Here is a 19,271-nt window from a genome sequence, read left to right on the forward strand (position 1 = left end):
AATTCACGTCTCATGAGTGTTAAATACAATTAAATATAATAGAATTGTAATCTTATATTCCTATAAACTACATGTATTTTGTAATTTTTGGCCATAACAGCGTGGCTCTGGATAACAGTGCCTGTCAGTTGGTTCACCTCTTTGGTTCAGACTGAAATATCTCAACTGCTATGTGAGGTGTTGCCTTGAAATTTTGTCCAGACATTTATGTTTCCCAGGGGATGAATCCTACTGTTTTTAGTGATCCTCTGGCTTTTTCTTAAATACTATAATCAGGTCATATTTTCATTTTCCCCCAGACTTTGATTTATAATCAAACACCTGCTAAGCTAATGTCATTCCCATCAGCCTCAGCTGTACTTGTGTTGAGCACTAATTAGCAAATATTAGCATTCTAACATAATTAACTAAAACTGCTGTACTTCGTAAACATTACCTGCTAAAATCAGCATGTTAGCACTGTTACTTTGAACATGGTGATGCATGATAGCATGCTAACCTGATGCTAACAAGCTTAACTAAAACTGGTGAACTTGGTAAACATTATATACCTGCTAAACATCAGCATGTTAGCATTGTTGTTGTGAACATGTAAGTATGTTAACCTAATGACAACATACTAAACTAAAACTGCTGAACTTGGTCAACATTATATACCTACTAAACATCAGCATGTTAGCATTGTTGTTGTGAACATGATACAGGGTATGAAATTAACAAAATATTTTGGGGGCAATTTTGGCCCCCACGGTCTAAAAAATGGGGGCATTTTCAAAATGTTTGGGGGCCATCAAAAAATTGTAATTATGTTCTAACAATAAGCACATGAAAAGCAAAACCAACTAAGATAGTGTCCTCACTCTTCAGTAGAAACCACTATAAATGAAATAAATAATGGGTTACATAAAGTTATGGTTGCAAAATATCACTCAGATTTCCTATAATTCAACCAGTTTAAATGTGATGATTTAACCATTGATCTACTCATAGCAGTACTAAGGTTTCACCACATTACAGTTACTTTTACTGTTAAAAAGGCCAAATTACTATAAATTCCTTAGATGCAATCCTGGAAGTAAGTTAATTTAAAATTTAACATTCATTCTACCTTAATTTTTCATTAATTTGTCATTGTGTAGACACAGATCACCCAAGAAATGGTTAATTTAAACTTAGGGTACAGCAAAGCCCCCTCCCCTTCTCTGTCAGATTACTCTCATGTAATCAGTGCAATCTCGTTGATTATGTCTGGAAAATGAGTTGTAGATGTGACGGTGAATTAATTTAATGAAAATAAAATTATACTTTAATGTCAGATTGTAATACTATTAAAAATATAAATACATATAGTTGTTTTGAAAACTTGGGGGCAATTTTGGCCCCCGGAACATGGCTTCTGGGGGCATTCTTGGATAAATTGCGGGCCAAATGGCCCGTGGCCCTTGCTAATTTCTGACACTGACATGATAGCATGTTGACCTGAGCTTAACAAAAATTGGTGAACTTGGTAAACATTATATACTTGCTAAACATCAGTATGTTAGCTTTGTTTTAAGTGAACATGGCAGCATGCTAATCTGATGCTAACAAGTTTAACTAAAACTGGTGAAGTTGGTAAACACTGTATACCTGCTAAACATCAGCATGTTAGCATTGTTGTTGTGAACATGATCAAATGTTGACCTGACGCTAACAAACTTAACAAAAAATTATGAACTTGGTAAACATTATATACCTGCTAAACATCAGCATGATAGCATTGTTGTTGCAAACATAATAGCACGCTAACTTAACAGCATTGTTTGTTGTGAACATGATAACATGCTAACCTGATGCTAACAAGCTAAACTAAAACTGGTGAACTTGGTGAATACAGCATTGTTTGTTGTGAACATGATAACATGCTAACCTGATGCTAACAAGCTTAACAAAAACTGGTGAACTTTGTAAACATTTTTCACTTTTCAGTAGCATTTAGCTTGAGTAGTCTCACAAAACTAATATCATTGGTTAATATCATTGTGGTAATTGTCAGTTATTATTTTTTTTATTATTAATAATAAAATTACTGATTGTAAATTTGAGTTTCCTGTTTGGCTCCTGTCTCCAATAACAGGGTATTTGTCATCTAAAACAAAGGAAATGATACTTTCTCTCAAAGCTAGGGCATAAAATTTTAGCTATATAACTGTATACTTAACTTTTGCTTAAAGCTGACAGTTATTTTTTCTGATAATAGACCCAGAAATAAAGACTTCACATCAGTTACTAAATACAAAACAAATGTTTCTTGCCTTGAAATGTGTCTGACAGGTATACAATGACATTTAACCTACACATGATCTTATCAGACAGTGGTGATGTCGTAGCTGACCAACTGTTACCACTGTTTCTGTGATGTGGAAGCAGCATTGACAACATGGCACTCAGTGTTGGACTTTACTCTGGTGCTTCCTCTATACAGCTCAGCTGCCTATATATATACAGAGCCATGAGCTGAACACTCTATTTCAACAGCTGAAGGCTCATCCACACAGGTGAGACATAGGTACAAGCACGTCACTTTTCAGGTTCTCATATGTAGAATAACCACAAAAAGCTAATTTTGCATGTTTCTTTTCAGCTGCAGTCATGAAGGTCCTCGTGGTGCTCGTCCTTGCTGTTTTTACTGGTAAGAAAGTTTTGTGATTTTGTTTAAAATCAACATTTAAATTGGAACAAGAGGCATACAGTGGTAACATGTAAAAAAAATAATGCTTTTGTTCTCTCAGCTAGTTGCAATGCCAACATCGTGTGGCAAACCCAGCCCAAGCAGCAGGTCGACATGGTGAAAGATGCTTTCTGGGACTACGTTGCCAAGGCAACCGCAACCGCTGAGGACTCCCTGAAGCAGATCAGACAGTCCAAGCTGGGAAAGGAAGTGAAGTAAGTAGTCTCAAAATAATAAAGATGCATTCACTAAAGCCTTAAAGAAAAAATAAAGTCCCTGAAAACTGTAAATTCTTAATTATTTCTCTACAGCATTAGATATTCCCGACCAAATTTGCAGTAACCCAGCTTGGAGAGAATAATAAATAAGTAAAGATGAAACTGGAGTTTTTCCATCACTTATTTCTTATTATGTCTCTGCAGCACCCTCATCTCTGAGAGCACCGACGCTGTCAACAAGCTCACCGAAGCTCTCCATACTCAGGTGGCTCCTCTGACCCAGGACCTCATGTCTAAGTTTACCCAGGAGGCCGAGCAGCTGAAGACCCGTCTGGAGAAGGATCTGAAAGCTGTGGGAACCAGCCTGCAGCCGTACGCTGAGGAGCTGGTCGCTGACCTCCAAAGGCAGATGGATGTTCTGAAGAAGGACGCCACCCCTTACGCTGAGACCATGGACCCTGAGGCCCTGAGGGGAGTCCTGCTGCAGAAGAGCGAGGAGCTGAGGGTCAAGCTGGACAAGAGCATGACCGAGCTGCAGGCCCAGATGGTCCCCTACACTGAGGAGATAAAGGAGAAAATAGAGCAGAGCATGGATGAGTTTCAGAGGAGCATGATCCCCCTGGCTGAGAGCTTCCAGACCCAGCTGACCCAGAAAACCCAGGAGCTCCAGCAGAACCTGGCTCCGTATGGAGAGGAGCTGAGGTCCAAGTTGGACGCTGATGCCCGGATCCTGAAGAAGCAGCTGAATGCTCTGTGGAAGTCCTTCGCTAAGATGACCCAGTAAACGGATTCATACCTACCTCAGTTTTACCTCCATTGAATCAGGGTGATATTTATGGGACAGATGAAAAGTGCAATACCTCATTTTCTATTTATGTTGATAAAAATGCCCTGAAAGGAATGATGTCAGTATTTCCTCTATTTTGTTACAGTTTACAGCTATAAGCTTTCATCTGTAAAACAACAATAAACTGGTTAAATGTGTTTTGCGTGTCTTTGTATTCATCAATTCAATCAAAGAGCTTCAAAGTAAACAGCATCTTTCACTGTCAAACATTTTTAAGCACTTTTACACATCAAAGATAATATCACAGAGGTATATTAAAGTAAGTTGATGTAAATTTGAAGGGACAGTTCACCCCAAAATCAAAAATATATATTTTTTTCTCTTGTGGTGCTATGTGTTTTGATAATCTGAGTACTTTGTGCGTAAGTCAAGCCTTAGGAGGTTAAATGAGGGAGAACGATCTGGGTTAAGGTGACCTGACCGTTGGGACGGATGTGCCAAGTTTCGCAATAGAAACGGTTGTTTTTGCCAGAAAGACAAAGAAGATAGAAAATACTGACACACGAAGTGTGAGTTGTTGAGTGTTGAAGATATCGACTGTAGAGATGTAATGTCTCTTTCCAGAAATCATGACCCAGTTACTCAAGATAATCCACAGACCTTGGTGTCAGATTATTGATTTAACAATCTGTGTTGTTGTTAAGGTACTGCTCATTATTTACCACTGTCTTATCATTGCACCTTTGCACCCTGCATCATCAAATCATCAAACACAGGAAGAGCTGCAACACATGCAAATGAAAAACTGCCAAAGTTACCAAAACAGCTTGAAACAACCAGTTATATGAAGTATAAAACCTAAAATTTAGAAGCAAATAAATCCATTTTCAAATATCTCATATAGTCAAAGGGTCAAGCTGATACTAAAACTACAGGACTCAAGCTTGTTGCCTTAATCATACCTTTTTGTCTTGTAAAGTGCCAGAACAAAGCAATAATTATTTTACCTGATCACTGATTGCATTTTCTTGTTTCTTGTTTTTTTCAAAGGCCTGACAAGGTCAAATAATGCAGTGAGTCCCTGGAAGAAAATGATTGGAGGAGACTCTGAGAACAGGATTTTGTGAAGATAATAGGGTGGCATTGCAGTGCAGTGGTTAGCAAGCACCATCACCTCACAGCAGAAGGTATCTGGGTTCAAAGGCCAACTTGGTTCCCTCTGTGCGAAGTTTGCATGTTCTCACCATGTTAGCATCCTTGTTCCTTCAGCAGTCCAAAGACATGCCTAGTTAGGTTAACTGCTGACTCTAAATTGCCCGTAGGTGTGAATGTGAATTGTTGTCTGCCTAGTGTCAGCTGGGATTTGCTCCAGCTTACCCACCACCCTTTATAGCAGAGATGGCCAAACTTTTTGGACTGTAGGCTGTATAAAAGAATATATAAGAGTGACATGCCAAACGTTGGTAAATGCATAGTTTTTAACCAGTTACATGGCAAGAAAGTCTGTGCTTCTAGACCAGAAAAGGCCATTTGCCATAGTAAATACCTTCTGTCTCAAAATACCAGTTTAATGCTGGACATTACAGTGGTTCAGTCATGTGCCAATATACTACAAAAAATATTTCTCTATCCTCTATCTTTACAGGTCTTACTGAGGTTTACTGGGGTAAATGTAAATCGACTTGTAATCAATTGTTGCAGGTGAAGTAGCGGCATCTAGTGTTCAAATTAAAAAGTGCAATGGCAGAGCTTCCTAGCTGCATCCTAGTTATTCAAGATGACAAGGACATTGTGTTTAAACTAGGCTTTGTGATGTACACACAGTGCAATTTACTAGAAAAACCATGTTCAAGTCTGCTTTTAAAAATTTGCAGCTGGCCATCACAAAACAGGCAGCTGGCCGCAGTTAGGCCTCGGGCTGTAGTTTGTCCACCCACTGATAGCACTCATATGTTGCCCACAAATCTTCTGATGGTTGTTAATGTATTTAACGCCTCAAATCTGTTTATACTTTTAGCAACATTCAGGCCAGAAGCACACTTCCACACCCACAGACAATAAAGTTATTGATTGATTAACTTCAGCTGTGTGAAGGGTAGTTTATTGGAAGCTTTCCCATCTTATAAACGTTGTATAAATGCAGGCAGTGGTTGTTAAAGCGGACTATGAACCAGATCACCTGGACAATGATATGATACAAGAATGACCTTTGGCCTTGTCGCTGCTATCACTTGGATTGTGGATTTGATAAACAAGGACAGTCTTTCTGATTATCTGTTGGCGCAGTGACATTTTTTTTTTTTTTGCACGCTACATTTTATATGAGGCACAAACAGTTAGTACTGAACTCACACTATCCCACTGTTGATCCAGAGGCCTTGACCTCTTGCAAACTGATAACAGATATTTTGGTTGTTCCTAATTTTTGACCTGTGCCTGCATGTGTACTTTCAGTGTGCGACGTGGAGCCAAAATAACACACACACGGCAATAAAAGATGACAACAACGCAGTTCACACTGGGAACTTCGGACACAGGTCGGCAATCCTCCTGACATTTATTGGATTGCATCAAAGCCACCTAAAGTGCATAAATACTGAGTGACAAGCTCAGCCAGTCTCAGAGACGTCACAGATCAGATCACTGTGGTAAGTCTCAGATCACTCCCACACATCTTTACTAACAGCTGGTCTCATAGTGTTTGAATCAAGGTGTTTGACGTGTTTTTATCTGTCTCTAATAATTTGTTTAAAAGTTTGTGTTGATTTAAACTAAATGTGTAGAGAGTTTGGTAAGAAATCTGGGGATAACAGTCATATAGTTGATTCATTCTAATAAAAATGTCTTTTTGAACTTTAGCTTTTTAACAGCTGAATTTACTAAAACTTGTGTGTCAGTGCTGGGACCATTTCAACCTGTTTATTCTGTTTATTATATGATGTTTCAGGTCATCATGAGGGTCTTTGCAGCAATCTTTGTGCTGGCTGTCCTCTCAGGTGAGTTCAAAAATTATTTTGGGGACTCAAAAAAAATTTTTTGTTGGATTTTAATTTGCTTAGAAGAAATATATAAATATATATATATACATTTTAAAGAAGAATTACACGTATAAGGGGAAACTAGAAACTGCATAGAAGATGCATTTCCTGATGGCAAACTGCTGAACGCTGATAACTTTGCACATGAAAAGCTTCTCAAGTAAAAGAAGGAAGGAAAGGAGACAAGACAAAAAAAAGGGAAAGAAAGAAAGAAAGAAAGAAAGAAAGAAAGAAAGAAAGAAAGAAAGAAAGAAGGAAAGTTTTTTATGTCACAACACACAGGCTGCCATGCCAGAAGTGTTCCTCAGACTGACTGGAAGAACCCCTGGGAAGTCACGGTCGACAAATTCAATGATTATTTCGAGGATCTGAACACAAAGGCCGACGCAATGGTGACAGACATCAAGGGCTCCCAAATCGGCCGAGAACTGGAGTGAGTTAATTTATCTTACTTTCAATGTGTATATGATAAATACTTTGTGCAATACATTTGCATAATGTTATTAATGATTTAATCTGCACCACCTGCCCAGTGATACGTTTTAAAGTTAGTCTAACACAGTAGAAGAAGAATCACTGCGCTCACTCTCGCTACCTGGTGTGTGACTAGAGGTAGACTGGTCCCCACCCAGAGTAAAAAACAATCACATTTCAATTTACTGCTACTTTAAACTTTACTACATCTGTCTGACAGCCGTTGTTACCAGGTAATTTGCATATTAATATTTCACATATGAATCTGGTGATGAGTTTTTAACTGAACAACCCATCACTGTGCAGTCTCGAGCAGATAAAATGACCCACTGCAACATTAAAATGCTGCTTACATAGGTATGCATCAGCAATAATAATCAATATATGAAAATTAAAGATGGACACTATGTGCTTCTGTTTTTTTACTTGTGTAATATTTTTTAATGCAGAGATCTTACTTGTAATGGAGTACTTTTACATTGTGATATTGCTGCTTTTATTTGAGTAAATGATCTACAACACTTCCTCCAGCGCTGGTTACACTGTAACTGGAACAATCCAGTTGTTATCTGGGTCTAAGTGTTCTTGTCAGACTGTTTCAAGTATGTTGCACTGAGGTAAAAAAGCATCGACACAATGTTGTTTTGGTTACACAACACACATTCTGCCCTCAACTGAGTGTGAGGAGGTTTACTCAGCATGTGTCAGTGAGGTGTGACACTGAAAGAGCTGCTGATGAAGACCTGCAGTGCACTCTGGCCTCAAGTCCACATTTCTGATAACTTATGTGGACTGTTTTCAGCCACTATTGAATCTCCACTCAGATTCTCACTTCAAGTCTTTTGATTTTTGCATTGATTCCTTGCACATGGAAGGGTTCAGTATAAACAAAGCTCATATAGATAGATCTACAGCTCTGCTGACTTTTACAAAAGAAAAATAAGTTTTTTATGTTGTTTTATCATGAATAAGGCCTTGGTTTGCTCTGACCTCAGTCTTGACCCCATTGGATCCAAACTACTCCACAAAAACAGCCACAAAATCCCTTAACTCATCTGTCTCGTCCCCCCAAACAGCACCTTGATCCAGGACACCATGGCCGAGCTGGCCGTGTACAGGGATAACCTGCAGACCAAGGTGGCCCCCTACACTCAGGAGGCTGCAGAGAATCTGGGCAGAGACCTGCAGAAGCTGTTCGACAAACTGGGCGATCACATGAGCGAGGCCAGGGAGCAGGCGGAGAAGTACGCCGTGGAGCTGCAGACCATGATGGAGCAGAACGCTGATGACGTCAAAGTCAGGGTCTCCGCCTATACACGCAAGCTGAAGAAACGCATGAGCAAGGACACACAGGAGATCAAGAGGTGAGTGAGAGCGGGGAGGCATTCACTGAAGGCTGATGGGGAACTCTGTCCAGTAAGAGGCTCTGATAGATTCTCTGCGTTTTACCAACTAAACTTATAAAAACTTAAACTGTTTTATTTCTAGAACAGTTTTAATTTTGCAGATGTCTCTTAAGATACTTTGTACTAATCTTTATTTTAATACCAAGTCATGTTTTAATCATCCTACAGTTTGTTTTTAATATACTATGTTTTCAGAGAGCAGTATTGATCATGAGTGGATTCATCTGGTGATATAAACTGGACTGAGCAATCTAGAGCTGCAAAGATTGGTCAATTAATTGATAAGCTGATCAACAGAAAATTAACTATCAACTATTTTATATAGTACATACATATACTGTACTTCCAGTGGGGTAATGGAACTAAGCACATTGTACTTGAGAACAATTTAAAGGCACTTGTACTTTACTCTAGTATTTCCATCTTATGCTACTTCATACTTCTACTTCACTACATTTCAGAGGTAAATATTTACTCCACTACATTTATTGACAGCTTTAGTTACCAGAGGTGGGACTGTGTCATTTTTTGCAAGTCACATATTACTGTCTAGTGTTTGCATTCACAGCCCAAGTCAAGACTGACAAGTCCCAAGTCCTAAACCAGTTCAAAGCAAGTCATCATGTGCTCTTCACCAAATGTAATGCCATTTTAACAACAGAGTAATAATATATTATATTTACAAAAATCATGAATACTTTTTAAAATTTGTAAAAAAGTTAGTTAGCTGTTAGCTACTGCTAGCTTAGCATTACTTCCCTTACAGTATTACAATAGCCTCAACTGGCTGTAAGTTCAACTTCATATGTCGTATGAAACTGGAAGCTGCTGCATCTCTGTCTGTAATTTCAACCTGCATGTTTTGCCTACTGCAATTAATTTTTTGTTGGCCGTAACATAGTTTTTGTATGCAGACAAAATTATCTTCAGTATCATTTTTATCATCTGGCGCTCAGTGACAAAACATTAGCTCTTCAGGGTTCTCACTTGCAACTTGACTGGACGCTGCTGATCGGTTCAAGCAAAGTGGATCTGATGAATTTTGTGTTGACTTGCTGGGAATGAATAGTGTTAATGTTTGTTGATTCAGAAAATGAAGGGAAATAAATTGACTCATGGCACACTTTTAAGTTATATACTTATATAAATCTTTGGACTTGGGTGAAGGTATCAAGTTTTTTCAAGTCAGAAGGCTCAAGTCCAAGTTAAGTCAAAAGCCATCGGTGGCTAGAGTCTGACTCTTTTCCTTGTATTTCTACACTGTGGTAGTATTACATTTACTCATAGATGTATCATAATTTATTAAGTGTTTTTATTTTGTAATAATAATCTGCATCTGCAAAGTAACTAAAGCTGTCAGATAAATGTAGTGGAGTAAAAGGTTCAATATTTACCTCTGAATTTAAGAGAAGTAGATGTATAAAGCAGCATAAAATGGAAATACTCCAGTAAAGAACAAGTTCCTCTAAACTCTACTTCAGTACAGTACAGAGTGAATGTAGTTGTTCAAATTCTACCACTGCATTTACTTAAGTTTTTATGCTTCTTTTCTCAGACAAGTTTCTGACTTCTTTGATGAGCTTCAGACCCGCAGCTCGAGCAACATGGAGGACATGAAGGCACGCTTGGACCCATACTTTGCTCAGGTGCGTGACAACGCTCAGGCAAAGATCACCACCCTGAATGATCTGCTGAGGTCGCAGACGGAGAACATGAAGGAGAAGATTCAGGCCACAGCCGAGGACATCAAGGTGCGCTTCGAGAAAACCGCTGAAGACCTGCGCACCACCTTGGAGGAGAAGATGGAGGAGCTGAAGAACTGGTTTCAGCCTTTAGTCTCTGCTTTTCAGTGATAACATGTAAACCCTGTAATCAAACAGTGTGTACCATCTGTTTATCACCCCCAGTCCCAAAACCACCTCCAGAAACTGTTTAAAAGATTCATAAACAAAGATACTGAGGGTTTTTTTTTACCATGTCCACCTCAGTTTAAATGTCTCAGTGTCACTAAAGGCCCTTCAATAAAATCAGCTGCTCTCATGTGTGTTGAAAATCAATGGTCATCAATAATATCCTCATGTACACATTTGTCTGAAGTCCTTTTGTACAAATAAGCTAAATGAACACACACTCCACTGGCATTGTTTTTTTTCCTGCAGACTGAAAATGTATGCCATTACAATAATTATGAAGATGCTATAACAATATCATCATTTTGTTATTTAGGTGCCAACATGTCCATGTGCTCACACAGTGCACATGACAAGTTTGCTGTGAAATCTGCTGCCTCCTTCCTGTCATACAATGTACTATGGTAATTTTTAAGATTGAAACTACTTAAGTGAATTTGTGTTTCGCTTGGCTGCATTTTGAGCTCAGTGTGAAGCAAGTTATTATACATACATCTATACATATTGCCCAAGAATTTGAGCTGACTTCCTGCTCACTTACTATGCTCTGTGCACATGCTACTTTTAATCAGTAGATTTTCTGGTTATGATCTGAGTTGGGGACAGCAGTGCACATAACAAATCAAGGGCACAGCTATTAAAAAATGTCAGTATTTACTGGGATATCATTAAAATTGAGATTTTATTTACACAAACACCTGGGTCATGACACAAATCTACATTTGTACATGTGCATTAGTTTTTCACCTATTATATATTATATATATTTTCATCGTAGATTTTCTGTCCTATTTGTTATGCTTCTTGACTTTACAGTGCTTTATTTTTATTTTCTACTGCACCAAAACACCAGAGCAAATTCCTTGTGTGTGCAAATCTACTTGGCAATAAAGCTGATTCTGATTCAGATGTTTCTGTTCGTCTTATCAAAGTAAATGTAATGTGGCTTATGTCAGTAAATCCGCACAAAATAAATCTTTGTTTTTGGATAAAACTTTATTGTTTTTCTTATGAATTACATAATAGTTTATCTTCAAGAAAATTAATGCATTTGCTGATTATTTGGACCTTAATATTTTAATTTAAGAATGCACATAAAACTGTAACCGTTACATCAAACAAAACTACTACTATTATTATTTAATAATAATTTGTATATATTATTATGTATAAAATAAATATATCATAGTAAAACAAATCTAATTCATTAAATTCACTTTATATTAAATAATTATTCAATAATTTTTATTTCGTTTATATATTGATTTTTCAATAAAACTGTATAATCATAGTTGAGAGAACTAGCTTGTGGAGACCGCACGTGAAGCTACGGCACGGTGAAACCAGACTTGCACAAACGTCATTGGTACATCCAATCACATTTCTTTATACACTCCTCTCAGCCAATCACAGAAGCTCCTTTATGTGAGGCAGCGCATGAGTTAGGTTGTCGCTGTTCGGTGTTGTCAATCCCAAACATGTTCATCATGTGCACTGCAGATGATTTTATATTTTATCTTGATTGTTAATTTCCGTCACGATGAGTAACTTTTGTAGAGAAGTCATCACTCTCCAGCTGGGACATTATTCAAACTTTGTTGGGACTCACTGGTGGAATTTACAGGTAAGCGACACACGCTAAGCTAAGCTAGCTTTAGCGTTAGCTTTGCATGTGTTGTCAAACTTTGGAGAGTACAGCCTGTCTCTGTCTGTGAGCCGCAGAGGCAGCTAATGTTAGCACCACCGTGAATGTGCATTTTGTGGTCTGATTATCAGACCATGCAGAACATGTGATATAACTGAGCTGGTACACAAAGATAAGGTTATCCACCAGGCTTTATGAAGCTAAAGCTGCTAATTATCAAGCCTCAATCAGCAGTTTATTTGTGATCAGGTAATCTTGTGTTTTAGACGGAAATAAGTGATGCTCGCGTAGAAGACACAGATTAATGACTTCACATACCAACTTAAAATGATTACATAAAAACTGTATGAATTACCCGCAGTTTAAATGATGGGGATGTTGAGATACGTCATCGTTGACCCTCCTGCATCCAGCAGGTGATGACATGTAAAGGTAGCTGTTGTTAATCAGCGGTGGAAGAACATTTATTCAAGTAGGCTACTGTACAATTTTGAGTATTTCCATTTTATGCAGCTTCATACTTCTAACCCTCTGCATATCAGAGGGAAATATTGGACACACTACATTTGTCTGACGGCTTCAGTTACTTAACATGTTACAATTCTTAATACCTGTCCTGTCCAGTGAAAACCATGTAAAATCCAGATGTGACTGTTTGTGATAAACTGAAGGATAAAATGTTCCTTTAGGTGATGACAACAATCTCCTACATCTCAAACTAAATAAACTCTGTAAACACCCTCATGGGTCAGCTGAAAAATGCATCGTCACAAAGCTGAGAACAAGAAAAGTTGTCTGTGTAAAGATACATGGTTCTCACAGGACAGCCAAGCTACAAATATATAATGAACTTACAAAATATGATGAATTGCTGTAGCTTAAACTCCCCAGTTGTACATAAAGGAGTCAAAACCAGCACAACCTTAAACATCTACAGCAGTAAATATAGCACTTATGATTACCATGACCTGGATGACTGAGAATCTTCACAGACACATTTCCAATCAACTCCCTGATGGTGATATCTCACTTTCATTTCTTCCCAGATGGAGCTGAATATATTGTGGTATTTATGGTCATTTTAGTGTCAGTCTGCAGCAGATAAATGATGATAGGCTTGTGTTTGTTTGCAGGATGCATCTCTATCATACGATCCAGAGACGCCACCGGGTGAGATCCAGAGCGATGTCGTGTTTCGTGAGGGACAGACTCTGGGCGGACATGTCACCCACACACCTCGCCTCATTGCCATGGATCTCAAAGGTAACTCCCTCCTGTCTCATGTTTTTATTAATGCTGAAAACATCCTCGAGATTCACGAGTCACCATTCACAGGAGCATAAAGCCGCTGTATCTGTGTGTGCTGCGATCTTTAACGAACTGTGCTGGGCAACTTTATTTTCTTGGTGATTTGTTTTAAATGTTTCTGATTGTGTGTCCTAGTGTAATGATTCTATAAAAGGTTTCATCTTGAGTGGAAACAGATTCATGTGGTAACTTGGGTGTGTATGAAGCTGAATCACCTGCCTGTCACTATCTGTCTATAACAGGAAGTCTTCGGACTCTACGGCAGGAGGGAAGTCTGTACGAGTCTGGCAAAGACACAACTGCTGTCACATGGTAAATAAAAGTCTCTGCATCTGTTGACAGATTTTTGGGCCCAACAGATTTTGTTGTCTTTATAAGTCCAGTGCATCACTGGTGGATTATTGCACCTTTAACCATTCTGTTGTTTGCTTGACACCTTCTGTTACACACTTGTTTTGGTGTCGTTAAATACTTTAAGCTCAGCAACAACAATCTTTAACAGTACTCACTTACTGAGAGAGTTTTTTACACAATGACTGAAACCTACGTTGATGCATGTATCAGAGCGAACAAAGCTCCTTTTCTTCAGAAAGATTTTATAACTAGTATAGTCCAAATAAAGACTCTTGGTTTCTCTTCTTGATGTAAAAAATGTGCTCCATGTGGCAGGGAGGGAAATCTCATGATGCACAAAGAAAGTCCTCCGGAGAAGAACTCCTTTCTTGAAGATCTGGACAAGTTGGATGTGAGTATTTATGGTGGAAATAAAACTGGCAAGCAGCTCAGTGATAACATATTGCATATTTTCATAGGAATCAAAACATCACCATCACTACTTCCTGTAGGATTACTGTAGGCTTCCAAACAGGCCACACACTGCTTGGAAGCCTCATTTATAAATGTTTCTTGGGTACAAAGGTCTCAGCTGCATTTGTTTCTTTCTTTTTTGTTGTTGTAATTTTTCCCAGAGAGGGGAGATCCTGGCCGAAGCTGATTTTTATTCCAGTTCCCAGCCTCAATGCTCAGGTAAATAAAACCTTTTACACTCTGCATGAGAAATATGATTTAGTGTCGAACGCAGCAGTGACCACTCTGAGAACTCTCCCACCAGCAGGTGCAGTGAGCGTGGACACTGTGAACAGTCAGCTGGCTCGGGTCCAAAGGGGCTACAGGCTGGAGGGCAGTGTGAAGGTGTGGTCCGACTTCCTAAGGATTCACCTGCATCCTCGCACCATCTCTGTCATCCACCAGTACAACCATGATGGGTAAAGGGCAGCGTCAGAATTCCGACACTTTGTTGAACAAAACGAGTGAATTACTGAACCACATTTTTGTCCACAATGGTGGATCATCTGGTACATCTGGCTCATGTAGTACCTTTTTTTCTCCAGTAGATGTCAGGCTTTACACAGATTTGGGCTTAAACGCTGAATCACTGTCTGCTCTTTGTTGGCTGAATCTTTAAAGTTTGTTGCACCTCCTGACCGTGTCTTCTGACCCTTTCACAGCTGATAAAAACATTAAATATCTGGGGTGTTTCCATAAGTGCAACATACCCGTTTCCTTCCTTTTTAAACATGTTGCTTGTGTAGCACAGTTTTATATTTGTATTTATGGTTGTCCAGGGAGGCTCACCGTCTGGAGGCTTACGGCCAGGGAGAAGCTCTCCTGCAGGGGGCGGTGCTCGAGGAGCTGGAGGACAAACTACACTTCTTTGTAGAGGAGTGTGATTACCTTCAGGTAAGTCATTGTTTCATGCTGAGTACTGAGGTTATAGTTTCCATTTTCCAATTTTCAGTTAATCCAGTTGCTGATGTTTTTCATCCTGTTTCTCTCTCTCAGGGTTTCCAGGTGTTGTGTGACCTGGCTGATGGCTTTGCAGGCCTGGGGTCAAAGGTCACAGAGCTGCTGCAGGACTCCTATGGCGGGAGAGGCATCCTAACCTGGGGGTTAGCGCCTGTCAGTCACCCAAATTCAGTGAGTCACAAACTCAGCATCTCATTTTTATCTCAGTGTTTTGTAAGAATGTATTTTTTGGAAAATGGGCGCCTGTGCTTACTGTATTCTTCTTTTTTAACCAGACTCCAATGAAAGACCTCTACCACATGTTGAACTGCACATTAGGGACAGTCCACATGGCCAGTCACAGCTCTTTCTTCTGCCCGTTGACCCTGCGTGGTGGACTGGGCAGACGACCCTCCGCTCCCATAGCATTCCCCTACCTAACCTATGATGTGAGCCTTAATTTCCTTTTTTAATATAACTTCTCATTTTTTAGCCTTCTTAAGACATGTTTAATGGTGATTAAACCAACTCAAATTCTAAGACCTCTTATACCTTATTTTGACACTTTTAATTGACTTTGTTTTAGTTATATTTAAATTAAATACCTTAGATAAATTGAAAGAAACATGACAAAGGGAGGTAAATTCTGACCGATGAACTAGCACAACACTAAACCACATATTTGGATTTATAAAAGTGGATAAGAATTAAATGATTATATCTGATCTTGTCATTGTTGAATGAAATGTTTGTCTCTTGTCTGTCCTGTGTCTCAGCCCTCACTGTGGTATCACTCCAGCTCTGTGCTAGCTTTGGCCCTGGACGCCCTCACTCTGCCTTACCGGCTGAAGAACAACAGCGTCCCCATGTGGCAGGTGGCCGACACACTCGCTGTATCTGGGAGGAAGGTGACTTGCTGCTGCTTGAACAGCCCAACTATTCATTTTGCTGTGTTCTCATCTCTGTAGAGACTCTGAGTTTATGCTGACTGGTGTCATTTTTTTAGGTGGTGGCTGCTTATGGTGCTGTCCCCTTTCCCATGATGCACGGCAGCTCTCTCCCCGACGCCCTGAGTGCCTACACAGATGCGTTGCCCTGGAAACCTCTATCAGCTTGCCCTGAACCCGGTGACGGTCGATGTTATGGCCAGTGGGCAACACTCAAAGGCTACGAGGGCCAGAGGCTAATCAGGTCAGAATAATATGTATACATTTGTAATGTACAGTGCTTTCATGTATTTTAAACAGGAAATGTGTCTATAACTGTGAGTACACTGAGCATGTTTTATTTAAAGTAGCATAACTTTATTTATATATCAAGACAAGTTGAGAAAAGCAGTTGTAAGCGCTGATGTCAGGCTTTTACACAACATCTTATATATAAATATATATCTGCACACCAGATCATGTGGTTTCTTTCAATGAAAAAGGCCAGAAAAAAATCACTCTACATATCTACAGACTGTATTAGTTGTATCTCTTACATTTTTTTTCTGTTGCATTGGTGCGTATTTATAGTGAAGAAATATTTTTTACGACCTTAAAATCTTCTGTAGTAATATTTTAGTGGCTAGAAAAAGAGATTTGTACATTTTTTAGGCTGCTTTTGTCAGTTCAGGTTGCAGTCTTTTGTCTCCAATTTGGCAAATGTTAAGAAAATGGCTTGCAGAAACACACAGGCATTACACACCATCCCAATCATCACATTAAAACTGAAATCTTTTTTTAGTGTGTTGCTGAAATAATTGTCCTTTCACCAGCTCTCTAGCTCCGGGGACTCAACCACCCACTCCTCTGCACAGCCTCCACAGTGGGGAAGACGTCCTGACTTCCTACATCAGATCTTTCTATCCTACAGCTCCCCTGTGAGTCCCCACACTGTCACATGCTGTGAACTAACATCATCATTATCATTAGGGAAACAATATATTTCAATCAAACGCTGCTCTTCTCTCCCCATGTTCACTCTCTCAGGGCTCTGCAGTTGGTGTCTTCACCCAGTAAGCTGACACCACCTTTCCCTCAGATATTCAGTCAGTCCCTCGATGCTCAGGGTTTCCTGCAGAGCCAGCCTCCTCCGCCTGGCTGTAAGCTTACTTTTCTTTCACTTTACTGTTTTTGGAGCTTAAAAAAAACCTCTGCACAGTGATATGGTTTTGCAGGTGTAGTTCAGTAGACAGAAAAAAGTTCCTATAGGTAGGAGGAAAACTTTTCCACAAATTAAATTTGGTGCTTTTATAGAATACTTCTTCCCTATCTCTGCAGCTCCGCCCCCTGTGGTCTCCTCTGCACCTGTCATGACCTCCCTCCAGTCTGGGCCTGCACTCGGCTCGTGGCTGTCTGAGCTACACCGTGGTGTCAGCGCTTTAGACATTCGCCGCATGGCCCCCAGCTTCCTTTCCCAGGGGCCTGAAATGGCCGACTACCAGGAGGCATTGGAGCAGCTGCGCCTACTGGCCCGGTGTTACCGTGACGACAGCGGTGGGGTGATGCGCTCCTCCTCAGAAGAGGATGATGATGACTGACACTGGCAGTCAGACTGGGCAATGATCTGGATCGACTGAAGGCTGCTAACTTGACTAGCACGAGCCAGTCTGCTTTTGTTTGCCAGTCTGCATGTGCTCACAGACACACGCAGTGATGAAGAGGAGCTGTGCTCTAGTGTGTGAAGGACCAGGACTGAATTACATGGAAACAGCAACAGGTCTAAAGTGTGTGATGAGTTGAAACAGACACAGGTGAGGGAATATTAAACGGTTTAAAGTGGGGCTGTTTGAGGTGCTTATCTGTAGTCAGGGTGTTATCTACAGTAGGTGTCGGTCTGCATTCCCCATTTGGAGGAGCAGGCATAAGTAGCGACATGGAAGTTAAGTGACAAACTGCTGTGGATGGGGGCAGCAGCTAAACATCTTTTAGCCACCTGAAAAAATTTATCAGTTCAAGTGTATGCTACATTTAGAATATTTTCACTGCTTTATCAGGCAGTCCTCTCCAATGTAGAACTTCAGCATTTGGCCAGGCTCATTTTAACTCACAGAACCTGGGAGCTGTTGGTCTACAGCTGCCTCGATCGATCTGTTTGTTTGTTTGTGTTGTGTGACTTTGGTAAATCTGAACTAACCCTTCAAAATACCAAAGTCACACAAAAACATAAACTGATAGAAGCACTGGTAGATGAGCAGCTCCTGTTTTTGTCAATAGAGTCTGGTGGCTTTGAAGAGAGCATAGATAACGGCTTGAGTTCCCCGTTGGGAAGAGCTGACTGACAAGATTAAGAGGCGAAAATATTCCAAAATGTGGCATACACTTAATCGATTTTGACGTTTTTTTTAGTTGGCTAAATTACTTTTTGTTGCTGCCCCTGTGCTCCGAGTTAGTACTTCTGTCTGCTTCTCCAAACAGGGACATGCTGACCGACATCAACTGCATGTAATACACTGACCATGGTTAAGTACCTCATACAGTCCTACTTCAAAAGATCCAGACTGTCCCATTTAAGAAGTTAAACCTCTGGATGTAGCGTCACACATGTACTGCGGTTACATTTCCTCAAGTGACTGTTTATCTGTAATTAACTGTTTTATACTCGGTATACACTATAAAAAGATTGTTTACATTGAGATGTTGTCACACTTCTGTTTTGGGTACAGGTTGCTCACTGGAAGGAATTAACAGCACATATGTTCAGTGTCATTGTGGAAACCACTTACCTTATCTCATTGCCAGCGCTGAAAGTGACCAGCAGGCAGAAAAAGCAAAATGCCACTTTTATAATAAACAATTTAAAACTAGCAACCACCAGTGCCTTGTGTTTTTATTTGACAAGTTTGTTAAATTGTACATTTTATTTAAAATTTCAACCATGGTTTAATTGTGGTAAAATGTTTTTTGTAGTACTGTGGATAACTAAAGAAAATCCTGGTTGACTGAAATTCTACTTTGTCTTGGACCGATCAATTGGTGGATGCATGGTGCATGGTTACGTTGTGTC

General features: G+C 39.7%; 3 protein-coding genes across 4 annotated transcripts; all 3 read left to right on the forward strand.

The window, feature by feature from the left end:
• Window positions 1–1,691: 1,691 nt before the first annotated feature.
• LOC125905235 (apolipoprotein A-IV-like) lies at window positions 1,692–3,749 on the forward strand. Its single transcript, XM_049603135.1, has 4 exons — window positions 1,692–1,720; window positions 2,352–2,684; window positions 2,776–2,925; window positions 3,133–3,749. Exons 2-4 carry the CDS (start codon window positions 2,632–2,634, stop codon window positions 3,710–3,712), a joined length of 783 nt encoding a protein of 260 aa, XP_049459092.1. The 5' UTR covers window positions 1,692–1,720; window positions 2,352–2,631; the 3' UTR covers window positions 3,713–3,749.
• A 2,518-nt stretch (window positions 3,750–6,267) lies between these two features.
• On the forward strand, window positions 6,268–10,673 carry apoea (apolipoprotein Ea). Its single transcript, XM_049603133.1, has 5 exons — window positions 6,268–6,363; window positions 6,663–6,711; window positions 7,036–7,186; window positions 8,304–8,591; window positions 10,189–10,673. Exons 2-5 carry the CDS (start codon window positions 6,669–6,671, stop codon window positions 10,484–10,486), a joined length of 780 nt encoding a protein of 259 aa, XP_049459090.1. The 5' UTR covers window positions 6,268–6,363; window positions 6,663–6,668; the 3' UTR covers window positions 10,487–10,673.
• Window positions 10,674–11,979: 1,306 nt separating this feature from the next.
• Window positions 11,980–19,075, forward strand: msto1 (misato mitochondrial distribution and morphology regulator 1). 2 transcript variants are annotated; one of them, XM_049601871.1, is made up of 14 exons: window positions 11,980–12,167; window positions 13,322–13,451; window positions 13,739–13,808; window positions 14,166–14,241; window positions 14,465–14,522; window positions 14,608–14,761; window positions 15,122–15,236; window positions 15,339–15,473; window positions 15,578–15,730; window positions 16,058–16,189; window positions 16,288–16,472; window positions 17,041–17,145; window positions 17,255–17,367; window positions 17,546–19,075. In XM_049601871.1, exons 1-14 carry the CDS (start codon window positions 12,084–12,086, stop codon window positions 17,803–17,805), a joined length of 1,770 nt encoding a protein of 589 aa, XP_049457828.1. In that variant the 5' UTR covers window positions 11,980–12,083; the 3' UTR covers window positions 17,806–19,075. The 2 variants fall into 2 exon arrangements, with proteins under 2 accessions (XP_049457828.1, XP_049457829.1); XM_049601872.1 differs by having other exon boundaries at window positions 14,611–14,761.
• Window positions 19,076–19,271: the final 196 nt, after the last annotated feature.

Source organism: Epinephelus fuscoguttatus, linkage group LG17 (assembly GCF_011397635.1).
Source record: "Epinephelus fuscoguttatus linkage group LG17, E.fuscoguttatus.final_Chr_v1".
Classification (NCBI taxonomy): Eukaryota; Metazoa; Chordata; class Actinopteri; order Perciformes; family Serranidae; genus Epinephelus; species Epinephelus fuscoguttatus.